At 37.2% G+C, this 21,482-nt stretch overlaps 1 protein-coding gene across 3 annotated transcripts in view; it reads left to right on the forward strand.

Moving 5' to 3' along the window:
• The window catches only part of LOC119795022 (chitin synthase chs-2-like), a 37,765-nt gene that overhangs the window by 4,269 nt on the left and 12,014 nt on the right, over positions 1–21,482 (forward strand). Inside the window, exons 5-19 of one of the 3 annotated variants that reach the window (XM_038302831.1) lie at positions 510–684; positions 764–865; positions 993–1,134; positions 1,223–1,423; positions 1,772–1,887; positions 2,333–2,501; positions 2,597–2,776; positions 2,865–3,143; positions 3,234–3,402; positions 3,484–3,518; positions 3,633–3,697; positions 4,160–4,270; positions 4,361–4,572; positions 4,679–4,751; positions 5,844–6,377. The exons of the other annotated variants lie outside the window; for them this stretch is intronic. Of the exons in view, the coding sequence (XP_038158759.1) occupies positions 510–684; positions 764–865; positions 993–1,134; positions 1,223–1,423; positions 1,772–1,887; positions 2,333–2,501; positions 2,597–2,776; positions 2,865–3,143; positions 3,234–3,402; positions 3,484–3,518; positions 3,633–3,697; positions 4,160–4,270; positions 4,361–4,572; positions 4,679–4,751; positions 5,844–6,002 (2,188 nt within the window). The 3' untranslated portion in view covers positions 6,003–6,377. Of the gene's footprint in view, positions 1–509; positions 685–763; positions 866–992; positions 1,135–1,222; positions 1,424–1,771; positions 1,888–2,332; positions 2,502–2,596; positions 2,777–2,864; positions 3,144–3,233; positions 3,403–3,483; positions 3,519–3,632; positions 3,698–4,159; positions 4,271–4,360; positions 4,573–4,678; positions 4,752–5,843; positions 6,378–21,482 lie in introns of those variants that run through there. 3 annotated transcript variants of the gene reach the window in all.

Below are 21,482 nucleotides of genomic sequence, written 5' to 3' on the forward strand. Positions count from 1 at the left end.
CGCAAAGTTTGCGAGCGCAAATTACTGCACGCAAAATTGGATCTTGATAAATCCGGCCCTATGAGTACTTTGTTTTTATTGTAGTTTATGTATTTTATTTGTCCCATTATGCAGCACTTTGTGATCCCCTATATAAGTAAAGTTTCTCTATATATTTTTTAGCTTTCTTAATATTTCCAATAGTTCTTTGCATACAGTTCTTCAAAGAATATGTTTTCATTTTAATAAGTTACATTTTTTTATGTAGTATGCATTTATATGGAAATGTCTAGCATGTTTGTGCTTGTTTCTTTCCAAGTTTGCTGTTCAGATCTGTTTGCAATATATATATATATATATATATATATGTATATATATATATATATATATATATATATATATATATATGTATATATATATATATATATATATATATATATATATATATATATATACACCATGTATACAGTATATATATACTGCTATGATAGTCACACGTACTATGATTTTTTAATTTTTGTCTTTTTCAGCATTTTCAAAAACCTTGATAAAACATTCTTTGAGGTGGAGCAGGAAATCCCTCATCAATCAATCATAGGGACACCATATGGAGCCCGTTTGGTTTTTGAAATGCCTCATGGGAATAACATAGTAGTTCACTTCAAAGACAAAGAGAAAATTCGGAACAAGAAAAGATGGTCTATGGTAGGCAATATCATATGGATTATCTGAACACTTTCACCGTTCATCTTTGCTTTTTTTAACTTTCATTTATTGTCTACAGATTATGTATCTTTACTATCTCTTGGGTTGGAAGCTTATGAGCAAACATCACAGCCAATGGAAGTTAGGATGCAGTGAAGATGAAATAAAGACAAACATTAAGGTAAATAAAAAAAATTCAGGGTACGTACGTGAAGCAATTAAACAAGGGTGCCTGTTTGATTTGTGGTGAACTTTTAAAGGCAACAGAATTTAATCTACAGAAGTTAAACAAGGTGTTTTTGTTCTAGAGGGAGAAGGACAACACCTACCTCATGGCTTTAGATGGGGATACAGATTTCCAACCACCCTCAGTGATGCTGCTTATTGATCGTCTGAAAATGTATCCTCGTGTCGGAGCAGCATGTGGCAGAATTCACCCTACTGGATCAGGTCGGAAACAATGAGATCAGGACGAAAACTACATTATAAAAAGCAGTCATGACAATGTTCTAAACACATCCCTGTCTTTAATCTGCAGGTCCTGCTGTTTGGTTCCAGAAGTTTGAATATGCTGTCAGTCACTGGCTGCAGAAGACAGCAGAACATGTGTTTGGCTGCGTACTGTGTAGCCCTGGATGCTTCAGTCTATATAGGGCAGCAGCTTTGTTGGATGATAATGTGATGAAAAGATATTCAACACTATCCACTGAGCCCAGTCACTACATCCAATATGACCAAGGTACAATATTAAACTTTTCCAACATTTTCAGAAAGATTTCCTGGGTTTTAATCATCGCTAAGGCTGTTCTGCACAAAGTTTGTGTTCTCTACTTGTGTGCGTGTGTTACACCAATTAACAACTACAACGTGGTTACCAGTGTTGCTATGTAAAAGACTTTTAACCTGTCCATTGAATTGCTCACATACCACTGTTTGTTGCAACTTTCTACCAATACAACTGCATGAATTAAACAGATATAGAGAATGGATGGATTATTGCATTTTTTTAATCTAATACAGATTGTCATCATAGCTCGTCAAAGCCTTTTACTGTATATATATAAATATATCTACTTTGTTGTTGCAGGTGAAGACCGTTGGCTGTGCACTCTGCTACTGAAACAAGGGTGGAGAGTAGAATACAATGCAGCATCTGATGCCTACACTAATGCACCGCAGGACTTTAAAGAACTGTTCAACCAAGTGAGTGAGATAGCATTAGAAGACCTATTGAACTGAAATGTAATAGCATATTTTATTTGGTAACATTGGTGAACCTTTATTCATAGTTTACCCACAGATTTAGTTCCTTTATAATACCAAAAGAGCTGTAGTCATAGTTATAAGCTATAACAGGCCATTCTGTTTGCTACCAGAAAGTAAGAATCAATTCCCTGCATTGAGGTATAGATACCATCACATACTTTAATATGGAAGATTCTAAGTTATTTTGGAAGAGGCCTTAGGAAAATCTTTTTTTTTTTTTTCAAAATAAATCTCTTTCTGTGCTCGAGTTGGGCTTGAGTGTTTCTCATTTTAATCATTTTTAATGTCATCACTGCTTCTCCTGATTGGTTTAAAGCCAGTAAACAAAATATTTAATTTCATACGTGATTTAATATCTGAAAACTGACTGTTTTGACCTCAGCGAAGACGATGGGGGCCTTCCACGTTGGCGAACATTGTGGATCTGCTCAGTTCCACCAATCTTGTTTCAAAGAAGAACCCATCCATGTCCAAACCGTTCATGTTCTACCAGCTGTTTGCCTTGATTTCGGCCATCCTTGCTCCGGCCACCATTGTTCTCATGGTTGCAGGTAACTGTCATTAACACGTGTTGTGAGGTTCTACATGTAAAACACTGAACTATATATCAGCATTGTACTTCATTGTACTTCTCTACTGTTTCCAGGAAGCCTGTCCTTCGTCTTCGGTATACCTTCTGGTGCTGCTCTGGTCATAGCTGTGATACCCCCAGCCATCTACTTGGGTCTTTCCTTTAAACTCAAGACAGACACTCAGATCACTATTGCAGCAGTGATGAGCATCATGTATGCATTCCTTATGTTGTTGGTGACCATGTCCATTATAGGTAAATAAAAAAGTTACACAGATAATGATTTATCCTGAGTTTGTTTTCTAACTCTAATGTTGTTATTGTTTTTTCTTTCTTCTACTAGCTGCAATGGTGAAGGAACAAACCATTCTGACACCCAGTGCCATATTTATAGTGGCCATGTCCATCATTTACATTGTCACTGCATTGATGCACCCTCAAGAATTCCTTTTAGTGTTCTATGGCCTTCTCTACATCATCTGCATCCCCAGTGCCTACCTCCTGCTCACCATCTACTCTATGGTGAATATGAACTGTGTCTCTTGGGGCACTAGAGAAGCAAAACCTGCTGCAGGGGCAGGAACACCTGGAACCAATGTCCAACAAACACAATCAGAAAAAGGTAGGTATATAGCTCAGAGTTCACCGTATGACTGGAGTTGCTCTTTATGTCAGATAAACAGATATTTTTTTTTTTTTTGCACCTGTACAGCCAAAAAAAACATGAAGAAGTGCTGCTCATGGATGAAATGCTGTAAAAAACCAAACGAGGGACCAGAGGTTGAACAGATCAGCATAAGACAGGAGAATTTGGTCCCAGAGCCGACACCACCACAACCTCAACCCCAGAACACTATTATAGATGATGCCTTGGACAATAGGTTTTTACTTACTTGATAAGCAGTTTAAAATGTAGTCTTGAAATGCAAGGATGGTGCTAATGTTTTAAAATTCTCTTCCAGGCAAGAGGTGACAGTTTTTGAAACTCCAGTTCAATGTAAGGACAAAAAACATAGAGGCTTCTATTGTTTTTATATAATATTATATATATAGATATTTTAGAACTAGTATTAATCTTGAATTATGACTATTTCCATGTTGTGTTGTATAGGTTGGATAACCCAGCTAGAGAGCTTGTCTAGTGACATTCAGCTGCATGAGGACTTTCTTAAAGAGGTGATTATTCTTTTGTTAGCAAAACTCAGCCTTTACTCTTAAAGTGCTGATAAACGGTTATAAATTATTTCACTTGCTAATTGAATTCTGTGCTTTACTTAATCTGAGCCAAGTTCTAAAACTTTTATTCTCCTCTTAACCATATAATTAAACAATTAACATATTGTCTTCAGTATCAAAAAGTTCTATCCCCCCATGTGATTCTATCATCATTTGTTTTTTTGTAGCTTATTTAATTATTAACCTGAATGCATCATAACAGTGTATTTACTTAATCACGCTCAGATCGCACAGCTATATTGTTTAAACATGGTGAAAGCTATTACCCCTTTATCAGCATGCCCATAATTTTACGATGCCAAATCATTTCTGCATGTCGAAATTTTACCTGTGATGTCCTTAACATATACTTAACATGTGACCTGTAGCTAAATTTAACACAGAAATATGTTATTTTTGAAGGATGAGGTGCAGTTTTGGGAAGAACTTATTGAAAAGTACTTGAAACCTTTGAAAGTTGACAAAGAAAAACAGGAAAAGACTAAAAAGGACCTAGCGGGCCTAAGAAACAAGGTAAATATGAAGTGCTTTAATGTAATACATTTGAGAGGAGAAAAAGAACAAATTTTTAGGCTAAACTTTGAACTTTATCTCCCAACACAGATCAGCTTTTCGTTCTTCTTCTTAAATGCCCTGTGGTTGGTGGCAGCCTTCATCTTTCAGGTCTTTGAGGTCTTTGTCATACAGATAGATATTGTTGACCTAAACCTCGTTGAAACTGGAGGGAAAATGCAAATTGAACCACTGAGTCTCATGTTCATCCTGGGCTTTGCTGTATCAGTTTTGATCCAGTTTATTGGGATGTTTTGCCACCGGTGAATAATCATTATATACACTTTTTTTTTTTTTTTCCAAAAAAATATTACAATGCTAACATTTTTCCAAAAAAGATTAATCAAATGTGTTTCTTTTAACTTGCAGAGTTGCCACTCTCATTCATTATGTGGCATTTTTGGAAACTGAGCCAAAAGAACAGAGATCTGCACAAAAACAGGTATTTATTTTTGATGTTAATACTTAGCTAGACTAAACTTTTGTTCAGACTTCTATTGTGCCTTTTATTTTCCCAAATGACAAAAAATAATTAAAAAAATACTAATCTCTATTACATCCCAGCATATTTCCTCACACCTATGAAAAACAGCTTCAAAAGCTCAATACAGTCATGCTCAAAACACATAAAACATGTATCAGTACAATTAAATACAGCTTTATATAATTGATAGTACTAAATTACCTCTGATTCATCCTTCCATTAATAAAAAAAAAAAAAAAAAAAAATATATATATATATATATATATATATATATATATATATATATATATATATATATATATATATATATATATATTGTTTCTTAAACCTTTGAAATTGACTTTTAAGGTTTATAATTTTGCTCTGTAGCTGATAACTCTGTTTGTGTGGATTAAAATATAGAGAAAACTGATGGGAACCACATTATTATATAGGCTATGAGAAAGCCTGCTTTAAAAAAAAGAAAAACAAACTTAAGTAATTTGACAGTGGACACAAAACATAATAAAATCAGCCGCAGTTCATATAATATTTCTAAGATACTCAAAAGAGATAATACAAAGCATGTCAATAATAAATAAGAAGGTGCTAATAAACACTGCAGTTGCTTATAGGGGATGAAAGGGTAAGGGTTCAAACTGCCCATGTAAAGGTGGTTTCTTTTTTTGGGGGGGGGACGCTTAATGAGATGATGATGAGACTTTAAAACTTCATTGGCTTTAAAAAGCTAAACACACAAAAAAAGAGACAGCAGAAAACACAGCAGTGCCACTATGCCCCTTTGCTGGACCTTTTAGAGAGTTTGGGCCCAGGCATTCCCTGCTGTTCCATTGCTTCTAATTCTACCCATTTGTGGCAGCCCTAAAAAAGAAATTATGAAGTTACTAATGTTTTGGTGTAAATATGAGGCTGTTATCAGCATTTAACATGGTCATTATTATTCTAACATTGTAAATACACAGAGGTCTTTAACTGTAGTGAGCTTCTACAGGTTAACATTATTGCGGTGCAGCATCTTTACTCACATATTTTCCCCTGATCTCCCTCCAGAAAAAATTGATATCAGGTGCAAATTCAAGCTCAAGTTTAGCCTCCAACGATGACCAGTGCTCCATCAAAGAAGAATCCGAGGATGAAATGATCGACGATGAAACTTTTTTTTCAGAGCTGGACTTTGAAGAAGACTTTCAGGAGCCTCAGGATGCTTAAAAGAAGACTATTTTAGTTCTGTGTGACTTTTAATGTAGCACTTTGATATATTTCTTGTTATATATATTATTTTAAATGATACTCAAAAGCAGGCAAAACACCATGTGTATTACCTCCATATGAAGTATTTTATTTAGTCATAGCTAGCCATTAAATATAATTAACAATTATTTCATGCAACGTTGTGTCATTTCTGATATAGTTGATTTTTTTTATATGACATGTTTCTGTATCACGTATTCTACAAACATAAAATCAGTGCTTATAATATGCAATTGGAATTAGGAATATTTATAATCTAAGTTTTAGTTCATCCATTTATAAAAGCATGAATAATTTTATGAATAAAGTTTAATTTATTCTATTTTTCTAAAATGTTTATTAAATCTATAATTTCATTGTATGCCAGTTTACTCTTCCTGTAATGCACTGTTTTATATATATATATATATATATATATATATATATATATATATATGTATATATAGTAACATACACACTGAGAGTTAATGTAATATTAAATAGAACATCATTACTGCTGTTAACTAGTCAAGGAGGAAAACCTGTAAAATCTTGTTTTGGTTCACTAGTTACATACATATAATTCAGGTTTTTAATGGAAAATTACCTGCACTCATCATGAGAACCCCTAAATGCTTTACACATCATTCAACCATTCACCCATTGATGGTGGAAACCTGCACTGAAGCCACTGCTGTCCTGGGGCAGACTGACAGTAGCAAGGTTGCTAAACAATCTGACCACCATCTGCAGACAAAATGGGTGACTGGGCTTATTGACCCTGAGTCAGTATCTCATTGTGAAAACTCTTAAATTTCTATGAATTAAAAACAAACAACCTGTCTTGGAAGTTAATTCCCAGGAACGTTTTGAGAAAGGTCCAGCATAAAATATATAGATCAGATCTCTTTTTGAAGCATTCAGGCAGATAGACTAGATCTTATGTTAGCAGGTCTGAACTTTTTCCTTTCATTACTGTAAGAATGCTTTTGATTTGAAACAAAACTCCTGGAAAATCAGGGAGAGATAATAAGAAATTGTATATCATCTCACAGAGGTTATATTTGCACTTAAAAAAAAAAACACAAAACTAAAGAATAGAGTCAATAATTAAAACTTGAAGCACAGATTCCACCTGAACCTATGGTCTTGGGTATGCTTCATGTGTGAGGTCAGTATATTTAGCTGATGAATTTAAAATAAAAGTGATTATCCACTAATGTGTTACTCTGATGACACATGACTACGTTCCCAGGTTCACCACCAATCACATCATGAAGTTTGCAGATAACACCGCGGTGGTGGGCCTCATCAGAGATGACAACGACCATGGAGGAGAGGAGAATGTGGAGAAAACGAAGGAGATCTGCACATCAAAAGCTCAGCAATAGAGGTGGTCAGCAGCACCAAATACCTGGGGGTGCACATTACAGACAACCTCACCTGTACCGTAAACACCACCTCACTGGTCAAAAGGGCATAAAAGCGCCTGTACTTCCTGTGGAGGATGAGGAGAGCCAACCTGCCTCCACCCATCCTCACCCCCTTCTACAGAAGCAACATTGAGAGCGTTCTGACCAGCTGTCTCACTTTGTGGTGGAGGCTGCAGTGCCTCAGACTGGAAGAAAGTAAGGAAAGTAGTCAGAACTGTGGAGAAGATCATCAGGGCTCCTCTTCCCTCCATAAAATACATTTCATCCCTGCACTGTGTGTCCTGAGCCTGTAACATCATAAATGACCCCTCACACCCCCACCATGCACTGTTCTCCCTGCTGCCCTCTGGTAAGAGGCTTCGAAGCATCCGATGCAGGTTCAACAGATTCCAAAACAGCTTATTCCCCCCTGCAATTAGACTGCTGAATGTTGTATAAAATAGGGTCAAAGAAAAAACGAACAAAAAAAAGTGCTGAATGTTGAAAAACTGTAAATCATAGGATAATTCAGGTTAGTTCATCAGATTGTTTTTATATGAAGAGTTGCAGATATCTAAATTTGGAATACACACTGAATTCAATTTAGTTTATTTATTTCACAGCGTCAATTCACAATGCATGTAATCTCAAGGCCTTTACAGAGACAATACAGTCAAGAAATACCAGTTGATTACGTCCAGTCATTGACGTACAAGACATGCTCCTCCTGACTTTTCGGATATCCCTGACACCAAGCATGTTTGTAGCAACAGGGGAGAGGAGAAACTCCTTGTTTTACAGGAAGAAACCTCCAGCAGAGCCAGGCTCATTGTGAGCGGCCATCTGCCATCTCTGAGCTACACGGAGCCAGTGGAAGAACTTCAGAACCGGGCTGATGTGCTCTACTTTCTTAGCTCTAGTGAGAACACAGGCAGCAGCATTTTGGATTAGCTGCAGCTGTCTGATGGACTTTTTATGAAAACACTGTTGCAATCATACCCATACTTTTCATCTTCTGCTTACCCTGGACCAGTTTGTGGGGGCAGCAATCTCGGCAGGGACAACCAGACCTCCCTCTCCTCTGTATGGGGTGCAGTTATCAATTTTACTAAAGATAAATGCATGAACTAGTTTTTTTTTTTTTTTTAGATCCTGCTTGGATATTAGCCCTTTAACATGGAGATATTCTTCAGGTAATAAAAGGCTGACCTAGTTTTATGTCCATCGTAAAACCAAGATTTTGGCAACAATTTTTGGTTTCGAGCTGCAGTAGCTGAAGCTGTAAGCTAACTCTAAATCTCTCTTTGGTCCGAAGATTATTACAGTTTTGTTTTTATTCAGTTGGAGAAAATTATGGCACATCTACATTTTGATTTGTTCTAAACTATCAAACCAACGATCTGATGTGTCATCGTTACCTGGTGCTCAACCTGTTAGGCGTCTTCTCTGATATGGGTTTAATTATTTGTTCTTTGATTTTGCTCCAAGAGTTTCTGAGCAACGTTGTGGTTATTGTCATTAAAATTAGCACTCTGTTTCTAGGATGACCTGAATAACATTATGATACATCAGCCAGCAGGTATTTCTCTTTCTCTCATGTTTTTTCTTTTGTTACATGCCCAGCAGCTATCTGACTGTGGAACATTGAGCTCATCTCTCTGTCTTCGTCATCACAAAGGACGCCCTGTGCTGCTCAGGCTTCACAGCTGGAATGATGGATATAATCAATTGTAGATTTACTACTTTTGATTCAATGCTTTTCGCTGATTAGCATTACAATTACTTTGAAAGTTGAAGATAGCTTTATGTATATACATACATGTAGATGGTTTTGCACTAATCTACCATATGAGTACATCCGACTATCTTGACACGTGGATTCTTTTTTCTGCTTTTCAGTTTAGCAGCGTAGCTTTCTTAGTCAGAATCAAGAACTGAAGTTGAGGTGTTGTTTATGAGTTTATTAGCTCTTCCATACAGAAAACAAATGGAATTGGGTAGTGGGATATTAAGGCTCAGGAATCGGGATAATTTGGTGGATATTTCCTTCCAGACGTTTTGTATTGGTTGAAAAGCCAGAACACATTGAAGTGGTTATCAGTGGTCTAGAGTGTGCAAATATAATGTTCAATCTGTTACAACCAGGTTTTGAGTGTGGTTTGTTCTGTTTATTCACCTTATGGTCATAAAAAAAGTACATTATTTCAGACATTTTTTTCCAAGATATATTGTCTGTGTGTTGAAAAAATGACCCTGATTATCAAGAGTTATTTTTAAGAGTTTAATTTTAAGGGAATGAGGCTTCATTTTGGTTTGAATTATGCATCCGGTAAAGTCAATATTTTATAACTGTTCTCAATAAAATAATGCATTTCACATATTATTGAGGCCTAATTTGCATACACACTGACAATAAATAGATAAGAATTAAAAATACATGAGATCTAGTTTTAAAAGGTAATTCTGCTAAGATTTGACTTTTGACCCATTTGCAAAAAACAACTTAGAACAGCTCTGTGAAAAGGAAACTAAGATTAGAGAGAGATATACGAGGTGACATGTGTCTAACTTGTCTTTTTTGGTTGTGTTTATGTCTTTGCTTTGGCAGAGTTGCGGTCCAATTGCTTTTACATTCAGGGTTTGTAGTTAGGGAAACTTTCAGATTCCTTTCTCATTTGAAGCATGACCAGCTCCTTGGAGAGCTCAGTTTTTATTTTAGGATCCACATTGCTCTCTACCAAAGTAGAGGCTACTCTTCCTGGGGTCCATTTTCCACTAAAAAACATAACATTAAGCACATACAATAAACTCACAGTAGAAACAACATTTATTAAAAAAGAAAACACCACATCCAAAAAGAAACACAAATAGCACCATGTGGTCCCCTGTTAACCCCTTGAACCCTACGGACCCACCGGCGGGTCCAGCTGCTACATGACCTTGTAGTTTTACCAAACCCCCAGTTTTGATGTAAAAAACATATTTGGCACAGTTTGGTGACATTTATGGATAAATGTGCCAAAATGGCCTCTCCGCCTAAGAAATTTCTCACTAATACCATTCTAAAATAAATATGATTCATCTGATTGAGTCCACATTTTGTATATTTTTAAACAACATTTAGATTTGAAAGTCTGTACTACTTTTTTGTGCTATAAATAATATTTTGGTAGTGTTTTGCAATGTTTATTTCAAAGAAAATTTTGGCGAGGTTCAAAAATTGCAAAATATTTTGTATTTTGTCCCTAATATTTCAGGCAGGGTCAAAGCTACAATGGTGCTGACACCAGAAAACCATTCTATGACATCTTACCTTTACAGACGTACCAAAAGTTTCTTCTGAAATCTAATAGCTTTGAGGCTATAAGTTATTTACTTTTGTGTGTTTTTGTCAGGCAGAAATTTATTTATATCCCCTTAGGGTGTAAGAGGTTAAACAAGTCCTTATGAATTTTAGATTGAATTAAAAAGAGCAATCATTTTACATTAATCTCATATCGTGTGGAAACATATTCTAGAGAGAGATAGTCCGGAATATAAAATTTTTTTTTAATGCATTAATTCTTGGAAGAGGTAAAGTAAAAGTCACATTCAAAGCTTGTCTTGTATTGTAGTGACAGTGTCATATTAGTTCACTGCTATATTAGTTTGGTTTGTTAACCTTTTTTAGTTGTTTAAGTTTTTTAGTTGCCTTCAAGCCTATTACTCTCCAGGGTTTTTCCCATTTTACTATTTCCCTGTTGGCCTAAGTCCAAATAAAAAAAATGATACAGCCGGTTTTGGCATTTACTTAGCCATATTTAGTTACTTTAACACAATTTTTTTTATGTTATCAGGGTACGACATAAAACAATTGTGTTAAAGTAACTAAATATGATTTAGTGGAAGCCAAAAAAAGGTTGCTTTATTTTGTTCTACCGTTTGAACTTCAAGGTGTTAGTAATTTATCAGTATTTATCAGGTGCTCTGGTCATTTTCAATGTCTCCTCCAATGTTTGCTGTTTAGTCTGCTTAAGGGACTTCATTATAATCTTAATACTCATCATGTGGCTCCTCAGTGCCATTCTACATTTTGGTCCGAAACAACAGATTATCATGCCTAATAATAACAATTATGATACCTACGCTGATAATTATTCCTGTGTTTGTTAATGTTGTTGGTGGTTTTTATACGATTACAGCATTAATACAGACATTTTTAACCTTCTATGACACTGAGTGTCACTGCAAAAAGCAAAGACATAAACCACCTCTTGCAGATGTAGGCGCTAACCAACCGATGCACTATGTCTATACCACTGTAGTCTTATTAGTCTTATTGTATTTTCCCTTTTCTTTCTCGACTTTTTACATCCATTACCTTGCTGTGCCACACTGTGCTTAGGAAGGCAAAAGCCATTCCATTTTTTTCTGACATATCTGCTTTTATGTATGACAAACCCAAAATATCTCCAGGCCATACTCGGCAGGTATTTTATTTATATGCCGTAAAAATTTAAATGTAGCAGTTGTTGTGGAGTAAAATAATCTTTAAAAGGTGGCACTCTTCATAATGTCCATATATCAGAAGTAGATACTGTATATTGTTGTGTCAGATAACCAGAATCATTTCTAAAATGAGAGTTGAATTTAGGCATTCAGGCATCTAAGTGTTAAATGAGCTGTGAATGTTAGTGAACGTTACATTCACCACCTGTAATTAGCTTGTGAATGTTCCTGAAGGTATTAGAAAACCTTCAAAGCATTCCTATTGTGATTGACCTGCCGCACAAGGAAGAACAGAGAAATGTACCTGTATGTAAAACCCGAGTGTCTCTTCTCCTATTTTTGCTTTTGAAACCAGCCTGTGCCACTGTTTGCTGTGAGATCAAATATTACAATTTCAATGGGAACAGAGTGATGATCTGCTTTAGTGCAGTTGCAAAAAGAAGCTCTTTTCTTTCTTTCTTTCTTTCTTTCTTTCTTTCTTTCTTTCTTTCTTTATTTATTTATTTATTTATTTATTTATTTATTTATTTATTTATTTATTTGTTGATAGAAAACAACATAACCAAACCTTTGCACTTGACAATTGAAACCATGAATGAAAAGGAAGAGAAAAAAGTAATAACTTATATTACCTGCCCCCATTTTCAATAAATTATTACTTATTCAAATCAAATAATTTGGTAATTTCCATCAGACACATGCAAATCCACGGTTAGGGCCGGATTTATCAAAATCCAATTTTGCGTGCAGTAATTTGCGCTCGCAAACTGGAATTTTGCGCGAGGGGCTGAACCATGGTTTGCGGGTGATTTAACAAGAGCGATTGCGTAACTGGTGGCAGGTGCAAAACTGTTGGAGACGCCCTATTTAAATGATGGTTTTGCGCGTTTTGTGGTTTGCGGCATGGCGAGTTTGGACAGCAGAAGGCGCAAAAGGAAATTCGACCCCATGGAAATGGAGGTGTTGGTGGATGAAGCCAACAAACATTTGCACACAGAGGAACGCTATATGTGAACAAATCTGTAATAAAGTAAACGCTGTTGGTGAAACCTTGCGAACAGTGGATTAAGTAAAAAGAAGATACCAGGATTTTAGAAGGCGAACCAAAGAAAAACTGGCATATAACAAAACATCTGCGAACAAAACAGGAGGGGGCACAGTAGATGAGATGCCTCTGACCAGCATTGAGGAACAAGTACAGCTGACGCTCTGTGAGGAGCAAATCACTGGAATTGCAGCTCCAAAATGGCAATGCTGGATAAACGATATGTTTTGATGATCGTTTCCTCGTTCATTCCAAAAATATTCACACGGAGTGAAAAAATGTGTTCTCTGCGTCTCCTTGCTTCATTTCCATGTCTCCTTCTTGCGACAATAACCGCTGCCATGTGTGCGCAATTACGCATACAGACCATTTGCACCTTCTTTTGAAACGTGTTAAATATAGAGTCAGATACCGTTAGCAAAATTGCTTTCAGGTTTGATAAATCACTTTGCGAGTGCTAAATTAATATATTTACATGTTCTCCTCCCACAAGACGCACTTTTGCGTGTAAACGCCCCATATTGCATATTCATTGCTGAAAAAGTACTAAATGGATAAGAGGCGCTATTTAACACGTTTTAAAGACCAAATCCTTTTAACACGCTGTTGATAGATCAGTTTGTACATTTTTTAGCGTGCGCAGTGAAATAGCTCACGTTTTTATACACGCAAACCTTTAATAGATCCGGCCCTTAGTGTTCAATGTAAAGATTTTATCTAGCTTTTCACACTTTTTTATCATGTATTAAACAAAGAAATGCTACACTAAAGATCTTTGCATTCTGTGCAGCCTTGACCTTTTTTACACTGTAATCAAATCCCATCAGTTTTTTTTCCTGGTTTAAACACTATCTCATCAAGAATGAGTGAAACTGCCTCATATGATAAGTAATGTCTTACTTGAAAGTATTTTCTCCCATGATGATTAGACCAACTTAAAGAAGAAGGTGTTATATTTAGACTGGTCTGACATAACGCTTTGAAAGCCCACCTTGTAGTATTTTCATAATACAATATGTTGTACATCTAAACCTTTAAGTACCCCTCTTGTCATAAAAATTCCCTTTTAGGAGGAGAACTGATACATTTGAAAACATATTTAATGGCAGGTTTGGGTTTCCAAAACCCAACAAACCAGTTATATTTCTGACATTGTTGAAATAACTCATTAGGGAGGCTGAATGTGACTGACTTATGAACGCCCAGGGCGCAGTTGTAAAACTATCTGTAAAAACTGAGCTCATCTTACCTCTCATTTGTTAATATGAAAATAAAAAAGCATATCAGTTACATTTGATATACGACACCATCAATGACTCTTTAAAAAGACAAAACAAGTTTATTTGTTTGGCACAATTCAGTACACGGACAAGTCATAGTTCTTTATTGAATTAAACAATAAAATAAAAGCAAAATAATTGCAAATAAAATAAAAACTTGACAAAAGCAGGTGGTAAAGAAAATAAAACAGTTGAGCCACAACCTTCAACTAATAATAGAGGTTGCAGTTTTGGTTAACAGTTTAACTTCAACAGTCAAAGGCAGCTCTTAACAAATGGGTTTTTAACTTTGTCTTAAAAGAACTCAGGCTTTCAGCACTTTTCCAGTCTTCTAGGAGTTTGTTCCAGATAAGTGGAGGATAGGAATTAAATGGTGCTTCTCCATGTTTGGTCTAGACCTGAGTGGTCTGGGAGGTTGATAAACTGGATGTATTATGTATTGAGGTGCTGATCTATTCAGAGATTTATAGACTAACAAAGGATTTTAAGAAAAAAATGATATGAACACCCACCTTCTAAGCTTGTCATCCAGTTTTGCTGCTTAAACCTCTGCTGGTTCATAAGATAGACACCACTGTTTAATGTTCAGCTGATTTACAACATTTTTACTTTTGGGAGAGGTCCTTGGACACTTTCCAGAAATTCCTAATGATACCTTACTTGTTTCTAGATTATTACTTTAATTTATTTAAAAATATCAGCTGATGGCTCTTGTTAATAGCCAAGTCTATCAGTTGGCAACACAGAGAACCTATGACATGCACAGAGAGGAAACGGTCTGGGGAAGAAGGAGGTCTGAGGGACTGTTTCAGCTCCTCTGCATTATATGAATTGCTGTTCTCCTGGGGGGCATCAGTGGGCTATGAGTCTGCATTATGGATTATATCAACTTTTCCATAGATAACACTGTGCTTCTCATGTAAGTAAGATGTTCATCTAACAGCAAGCCCTAGGTAAAAAGTTTATTTATGTAGAAGAAGATGGATTTCTGGTTAGGAAACAGGGATGAAAGAACTGAGGAAAATGTGTAGAGATGGAGAAAACAACTACAGGAAAAGTACAGGAGAACATCTTCAAGAGAACAACATCAGCCTATCCTTGGTTCAAGGCTCTGTGGGCCCTTGGTGCTCTGGCCTTACCCCTTGGAAGGTTGGCCCAGCGCCTCCCTCCCCTGATGGCTGGTGAAGAACGGGAGGCCTATTGGGGTCAGTGGGGGAGCTGTACCCCAGTCCTTTCCCTCCAATCCCTGGATGCTTCCCCTCATTGAAACACAGTTTTGGTTCATTCTAAGCTGCAGATACAACTTTAGCTCTGAATTCAATCAACTTATAGATTTTGCTTTCGATGTTGTATAAATGTCTTTTACTGCTTTTCATGGGATAGTCTCTCATCTGTTGTGATCGTTTTTCGGGGTGTTTTGTTTTTTTCTTTACTCTTGTTTGTTGCAGATGAAGAAGCACATTTTTTGGAGTAAATCTGTATTTTCAGGGGGGGGGGGGGTTTACCCTTCATTCTATCTCTCTTTCTCTTCCACGCTAGGTCAGTTTTTCTCTCTTTCTCCATTTCTCTTCATTTTTATTCCCTCTCTCTTTCTCATCCCTTTCCGTCTCTGTGTTCATTGCTTAAAATGTTTTCCCAAAGCCACTTCTCATATAGTTTCATACATAATTAACAACTGAAACCTTACGAGGACACCAACGATGGTCTTTGTGTCAAAACAAATCTTTTGGGCTATTATTCAACCCATTTTCAGTGCTATATAGGAAATCAGGACATTTTCCAATTTAGAAAATTTCAATTTAAAAAAAAAACACAAAAGTTTTCACCCACTGGTGAGGAGTCAATTGAATTGTTTCAGTTTGCCTTTTAGTCACATATCAGGAAGAATGATGCCAATTTTTTTCTACAGCTGAGAGAAAGTGGTTGAAAGAGCTCATTTGGAGATGGGATGCAATAGGATCGTCTTGGACAAGTTATAGCACTGTTTCTATTTTGCTCAATTTGTGTTTTCCAGATGTTAAGGAACACAGATAATCTGGAATGGATTTTTACAATCATGTTTTATACATGGGTATAACCCTTATACATTACTGCACAATGGTTTGCTTAATTTTCTTATCTGTTTTTTTTTTACCTGATTATGCCTTATTTTCAATAATAACTTAACTTTATTTATCCTGTCTGAGCCTTAATTTTAAAAACTTTAGTTTTTACATAATAGTCATGTGTGTCTTCCATCTACACTCACCGGCCACTTTATTAGGTACCCCATGCTAGTAACGGGTTGGACCCCCTTTTGCCTTCAGAACTGCCTCAATTCTTGGTGGCATAGATTCAACAAGGTGCTGGAAGCATTCCTCAGGGAGTTTGGTCCATATTGACATGATGGCATCACACAGTTGCCGCAGATTTGTCGGCTGCACATCCATGATGCGAATCTCCCGTTCCACCACATCCCAAAGATGCTCTATTGGATTGAGATCTGGTGACTGTGGAGGCCATTTGAGTACAGTGAACTCATTGTCATGTTCAAGAAACCAGTCTGAGATGATTCCAGCTTTATGACATGGCGCATTATCCTGCTGAAAGTAGCCATCAGAAGTTGGGTACATTGTGGTCATAAACGGATGGACATGGTCAGCAACAATACTCAGGTAGGCTGTGGCATTGCAACGATGCTCAATTGGTACCAAGGGGCCCAAAGAGTGCCAAGAAAATATTCCCCACACCATGACACCACCACCACCAGCCTGAACCGTTAATACAAGGCAGGATGGATCCATGCTTTCATGTTGCAGACGCCAATTTCTGAACCTACCATCCGAATGTCGCAGCAGAAATCGAGACTCATCAGACCAGGCAGCGTTTTTCCAATCTTCTATTGTCCAATTTCGATGAGCTTGTGCAAATTGTAGCCTCAGTTTCCTGTTCTTAGCTGAAAGGAGTGGCACCCGGTGTGGTCTTCTGCTGCTGTAGCCCATCTGCCTCAAAGTTCGACGTACTGTGCGTTCAGAGATGCTCTTCTGCCCACCTTGGTTGTAACGGGTGGTTATTTGAGTCACTGTTGTCCTTCTATCAGCTCGAACCAGTCTGGCCATTCTCCTCTGACCTCTGGCATCAACAAGGCATTTCCGCCCACAGAACTGCCGCTCACTGGATGTTTTTTCTTTTTCGGACCATTCTCTGTAAACCCTAGAGATGGTTGTGCGTGAAAATCCCAGTAGATCAGCAGTTTCTGAAATACTCAGACCAGCCCTTCTGGCACCAACAATCATGCCACGTTCAAAGTCACTCAAATCACCTTTCTTCCCCATACTGATGCTCGGTTTGAATTTCAGGAGATTGTCTTGACCATGTCTACATGCCTAAATGCACTGAGTTGCCGCCATGTGATTAGCTGCTTAGAAATTAAGTGTTAACGAGCAGTTGGACAGGTGTACCTAATAAAGTGGCCGGTGAGTGTACGTACTTGTGTTTGACACTGTCAATAAGTTCCAACTCATTTATTTCACTGAGCTAGCATGAAGTTTGTTAGTCATATGAGCGACAGTAGATGAAGATACCCAATGACTGTTTGGGACGTCCATGAATCGAAAGAACCAGTAAATTTCTTAAATTCTTCAAATGATTTACGAGGATGGCTGAATGTTACTGATGCATGAATGAGGAAAAGTTTTATAACCACTAGAAATTAATTTAATCTCACCACGCAACTGTTATCAACAAAACCTAAATATTTACCACACCCATAACTTTATTTACCACACCCAGTTGCGGAGGTAGGTTTTTATTGCTTTCTTTATCTCAGGGAGGGAAAACAGAAAGTAATGTTGATGAGGGATACAGCACGGAATGCTGTTAATAGCTGTGTGAGTAACCTCACAATATAAAATACAAAACAAAACTTAAACAGAGGGGGTGGACTGAGGTTTCAGCTTTCAACAACCTACAATGTAGAAATTGAGTTAATACCTTCACATAATCATCGTAGCCACAGTCCCTGTACAGGAGAGAGGAGGACCTCGCCTATTCAGGCAGGTCAACAATTCCCTTTTAAGACCAACCTTTCAGACACTTAGAAAGGTATGGGGCATTGCAGGCTAACAATAGAAGCCAAACGACCCTCATTCCAAAGGGGCAGACTCGTTTATCCCTTTCAATTTGCATGTTTTCAAAACCAAACAAAGCTTTGTTGGGCTACTATATAAGAACTCAACGCTATTTCTGACATTTTGAATTGAAAAAGCTTCTTGGATGGGAAGCAAAACATATTCAAACTTGGAAACAAAGTCCAGTGGATTGTTTTTAATTTCCTTTTTTTGGAATGACTATGGGTGCAGGGGTCGCACTGCTGCCTTGCAGCAAGAAGGATCTGGGTTCGATTCCTGGCCCGGGGTGTCTTTCTGCATGGAGTTTGCATGTTCTCCCTGAGCATGCGTGGGTTCTCTCCGGGTACTCTGGATTCCTACCACAGTCCAAAAACATGACTGTTAGGTTAATTGGCTTCTCTAAATTCTCCTTAGGTGTGAGTGTGTGTGCGAATGAGTTTTTGTCCTGTGTGTTTCTGTGATGGACTGGCGACCTGTCCAGGTTGTACCCTGCCTCTTGCCCATTGACAGCTGGAGATGGGCACCAGCACCCCTCGCGACCCCACTTGGGAGTAAGCGTGATAGAAAATGGATGGATGACTGGATGGATGGAATGACTATGACCTAGATGACTGAGAATCTTCACCATCTTCTGCTTCGATCCTCTATGGTTAGACTCTAATTTGCCTGGGGCCAGCTGTAGCCTCTTCTGGGCCATCAGCGTTGTTTCCCAGCAGGCCTCTACGAGTTACCACAGTGCTCCTGATTTCCCTTCCTCAGCTAGCAACAGCAAGCTGCTGCCTCTGCCACTGTGGTTCCTTAGCCACAAAGAGTAGCATAGCTGGATCTCTCTCCAGTTGTTCAGTGTCCTGCCTGAGCTCAGGAATGCTTTCTCCCCTTACCTCTGTTGTCAGGGTGATTCACAGCTGTGTTTTGGGCACTCTGTTATGGACTGAGGACAGGAGAAAAATTAGAGTCCCCTCAGAAAAAAAAACCCAAACAAAATCCCAATAATTGGAACTTGAAATCTGCCATCTTCATGATAACGGGTCTGTTGCCGTTTGTGGCTGTAGTGTATGTCTAGTTTACATAGATGGTTTTATAGATAGTATTTTGCTAGTCTCTGTAGGATTGTACATAGGCAATACTTGCTGCAGTCCCGTTTGAGCTTAATGCTGATCTCTACAGTCACAAGTTTTCAGCTCAACACTGCCGTAGCATAAAAGATGTCTGCCTTGACAAATGCAAACCCACTCCTATGTAATAATAAATAACAATTTCTAAGGTAAGGCAGATGAAGACCGGGACCTTCAGTTCATAAGTGACAAGTGATAATAACATACAAATACAGAGGTCCCTGTGAAAGTATTCAGCCCCCTTTTGACCTTCTGCCACATTTCAGGCTTCAAATATAAAGATTTTTTTGTGAAGAGTAATCAATGAGTGGGACATTTTAATGAAGTGGAATGATATTTATTAGATATTTTGACTTGAACTGAAGAGTGGGATATGCAAAATGATCTCTCCAGAAGTTCAGTGACGTTCTCTGAATTATCCAATGTTTAACTATATGACTGATGATGATAAATAGAATCCACCTGTGTGTGGCTAAATCTCTGTCTAAATGCACCTGCTCAGTGATGGTCCAAGAGGTTCTTAAGTAAATTTTTCAACACAGCTACATTAAAAAAGTTCACAGTACAAGTCGGTTTCCATCTTGTTTACTTGCAATTCAGATTTTGAAGGGTGTTCCAGTAGAAATATAGAAATTGGAAGTTGGAAATTTTGACTTTCAGGCCAAGTATATTGGACCATTAGCTCTATCAAGTAACGTCAGTGTCAGGTCGGGTGGAGACTTTGAGGAACCAGATGTAGAGATGATTAGGCAGAGATGAGTTTTGATGATTTTATGAAAAGACCAATGGCAACAGAGGCAAAAATCAAAAAAGAAAAAACATACTCAAAATCAAACAAAAAACAATATACGTAAGGGAAAATCAATGAGGGAATCAAGAGACAAGAATGCGACAAAACAACAGGAACCAGCACTGAGTGAAGGCTCGCTGCTCTTTAAAGCCCAGCACTCTGATGACACTAATGAGCTCCACCTGTGTAGATTACCCAGGTCCTCCACCAAAATGCTCTCAGGAGGAGATGTTTACTAGTACTAACACACACACACACACACACACACACACACACACACACACACACACACAGGAATCCTGACAGACAGTGGCATTATCTCCAGGTTACTGCATTTCTGTAGACAGAGAAAACTGAGCCTTCAGACAAAGTAAATCCACATATTCTTCTTGTTACCAGCCAAATGCAGATTAACTCATCCCCTGAAATGCTTTGTATAAACAAAAATATTTTTTTTCCCCAAAGATTTAAGTACAATAAATATTAACCAGTAACTTCTGACAAGTTATGGTGCTGGGATTTGGTGTAATGTATTGCGTGGGTCAATATATCCAAAAATAAACAGTAAGATTAATCTGCTTGTTACTTTTGCATCCTTAAACTTTGACTACAACCAAAATATCACAAAAGAAAAAAATGGTGGATTCATTGTATTTTAATCAGGATATGTATGACTTTGTTTAGCTAGTCACAGCAAATACTGTGCTTTAACATAGAACAAAGGGTAACTACACATTAAGATCTGATGAAACTGAATAAATTAAACTTTCTAAAGACTCAGAGTACACAACAAAATTGACTTAAGAGCTAAAAAGATGGATTTTCCATGAAAAGTCCCACCAATCATTAAGTAAACTGTTGTATTTATTAAGCAACAAGAAATCAAAATTTGTCATATATAGTTTGTCCTATAGTAATTTTGCAGTAACTTATATTTTAATAAACCTAAGCTCAAGCTAATTGATTTTTATTATTCTGTTAGCAGAACCACTGTAGAAAATAATTTAATTAAATGTCTCAACTGGAATGGATTTACGATGATGATATTAAATGGACTGATACATCTCTGCACTAAACTTAATAAAAATATCAAATCAAAGCATTCACTGCATTCTTAGCTGCTAATAAACGCCCCCGTTTCTAAGATAATGATCATGAGTCAGAAATTCCTTCAAAGATCTAATACGTGACACTGCTTCGTTTCGTAAGTGTTCATAAGT

Source organism: Cyprinodon tularosa, unplaced genomic scaffold (genome assembly GCF_016077235.1).
Source record: "Cyprinodon tularosa strain WSP-4 unplaced genomic scaffold, ASM1607723v1 ctg5, whole genome shotgun sequence".
In the NCBI taxonomy this organism is placed as follows: Eukaryota; Metazoa; Chordata; class Actinopteri; order Cyprinodontiformes; family Cyprinodontidae; genus Cyprinodon; species Cyprinodon tularosa.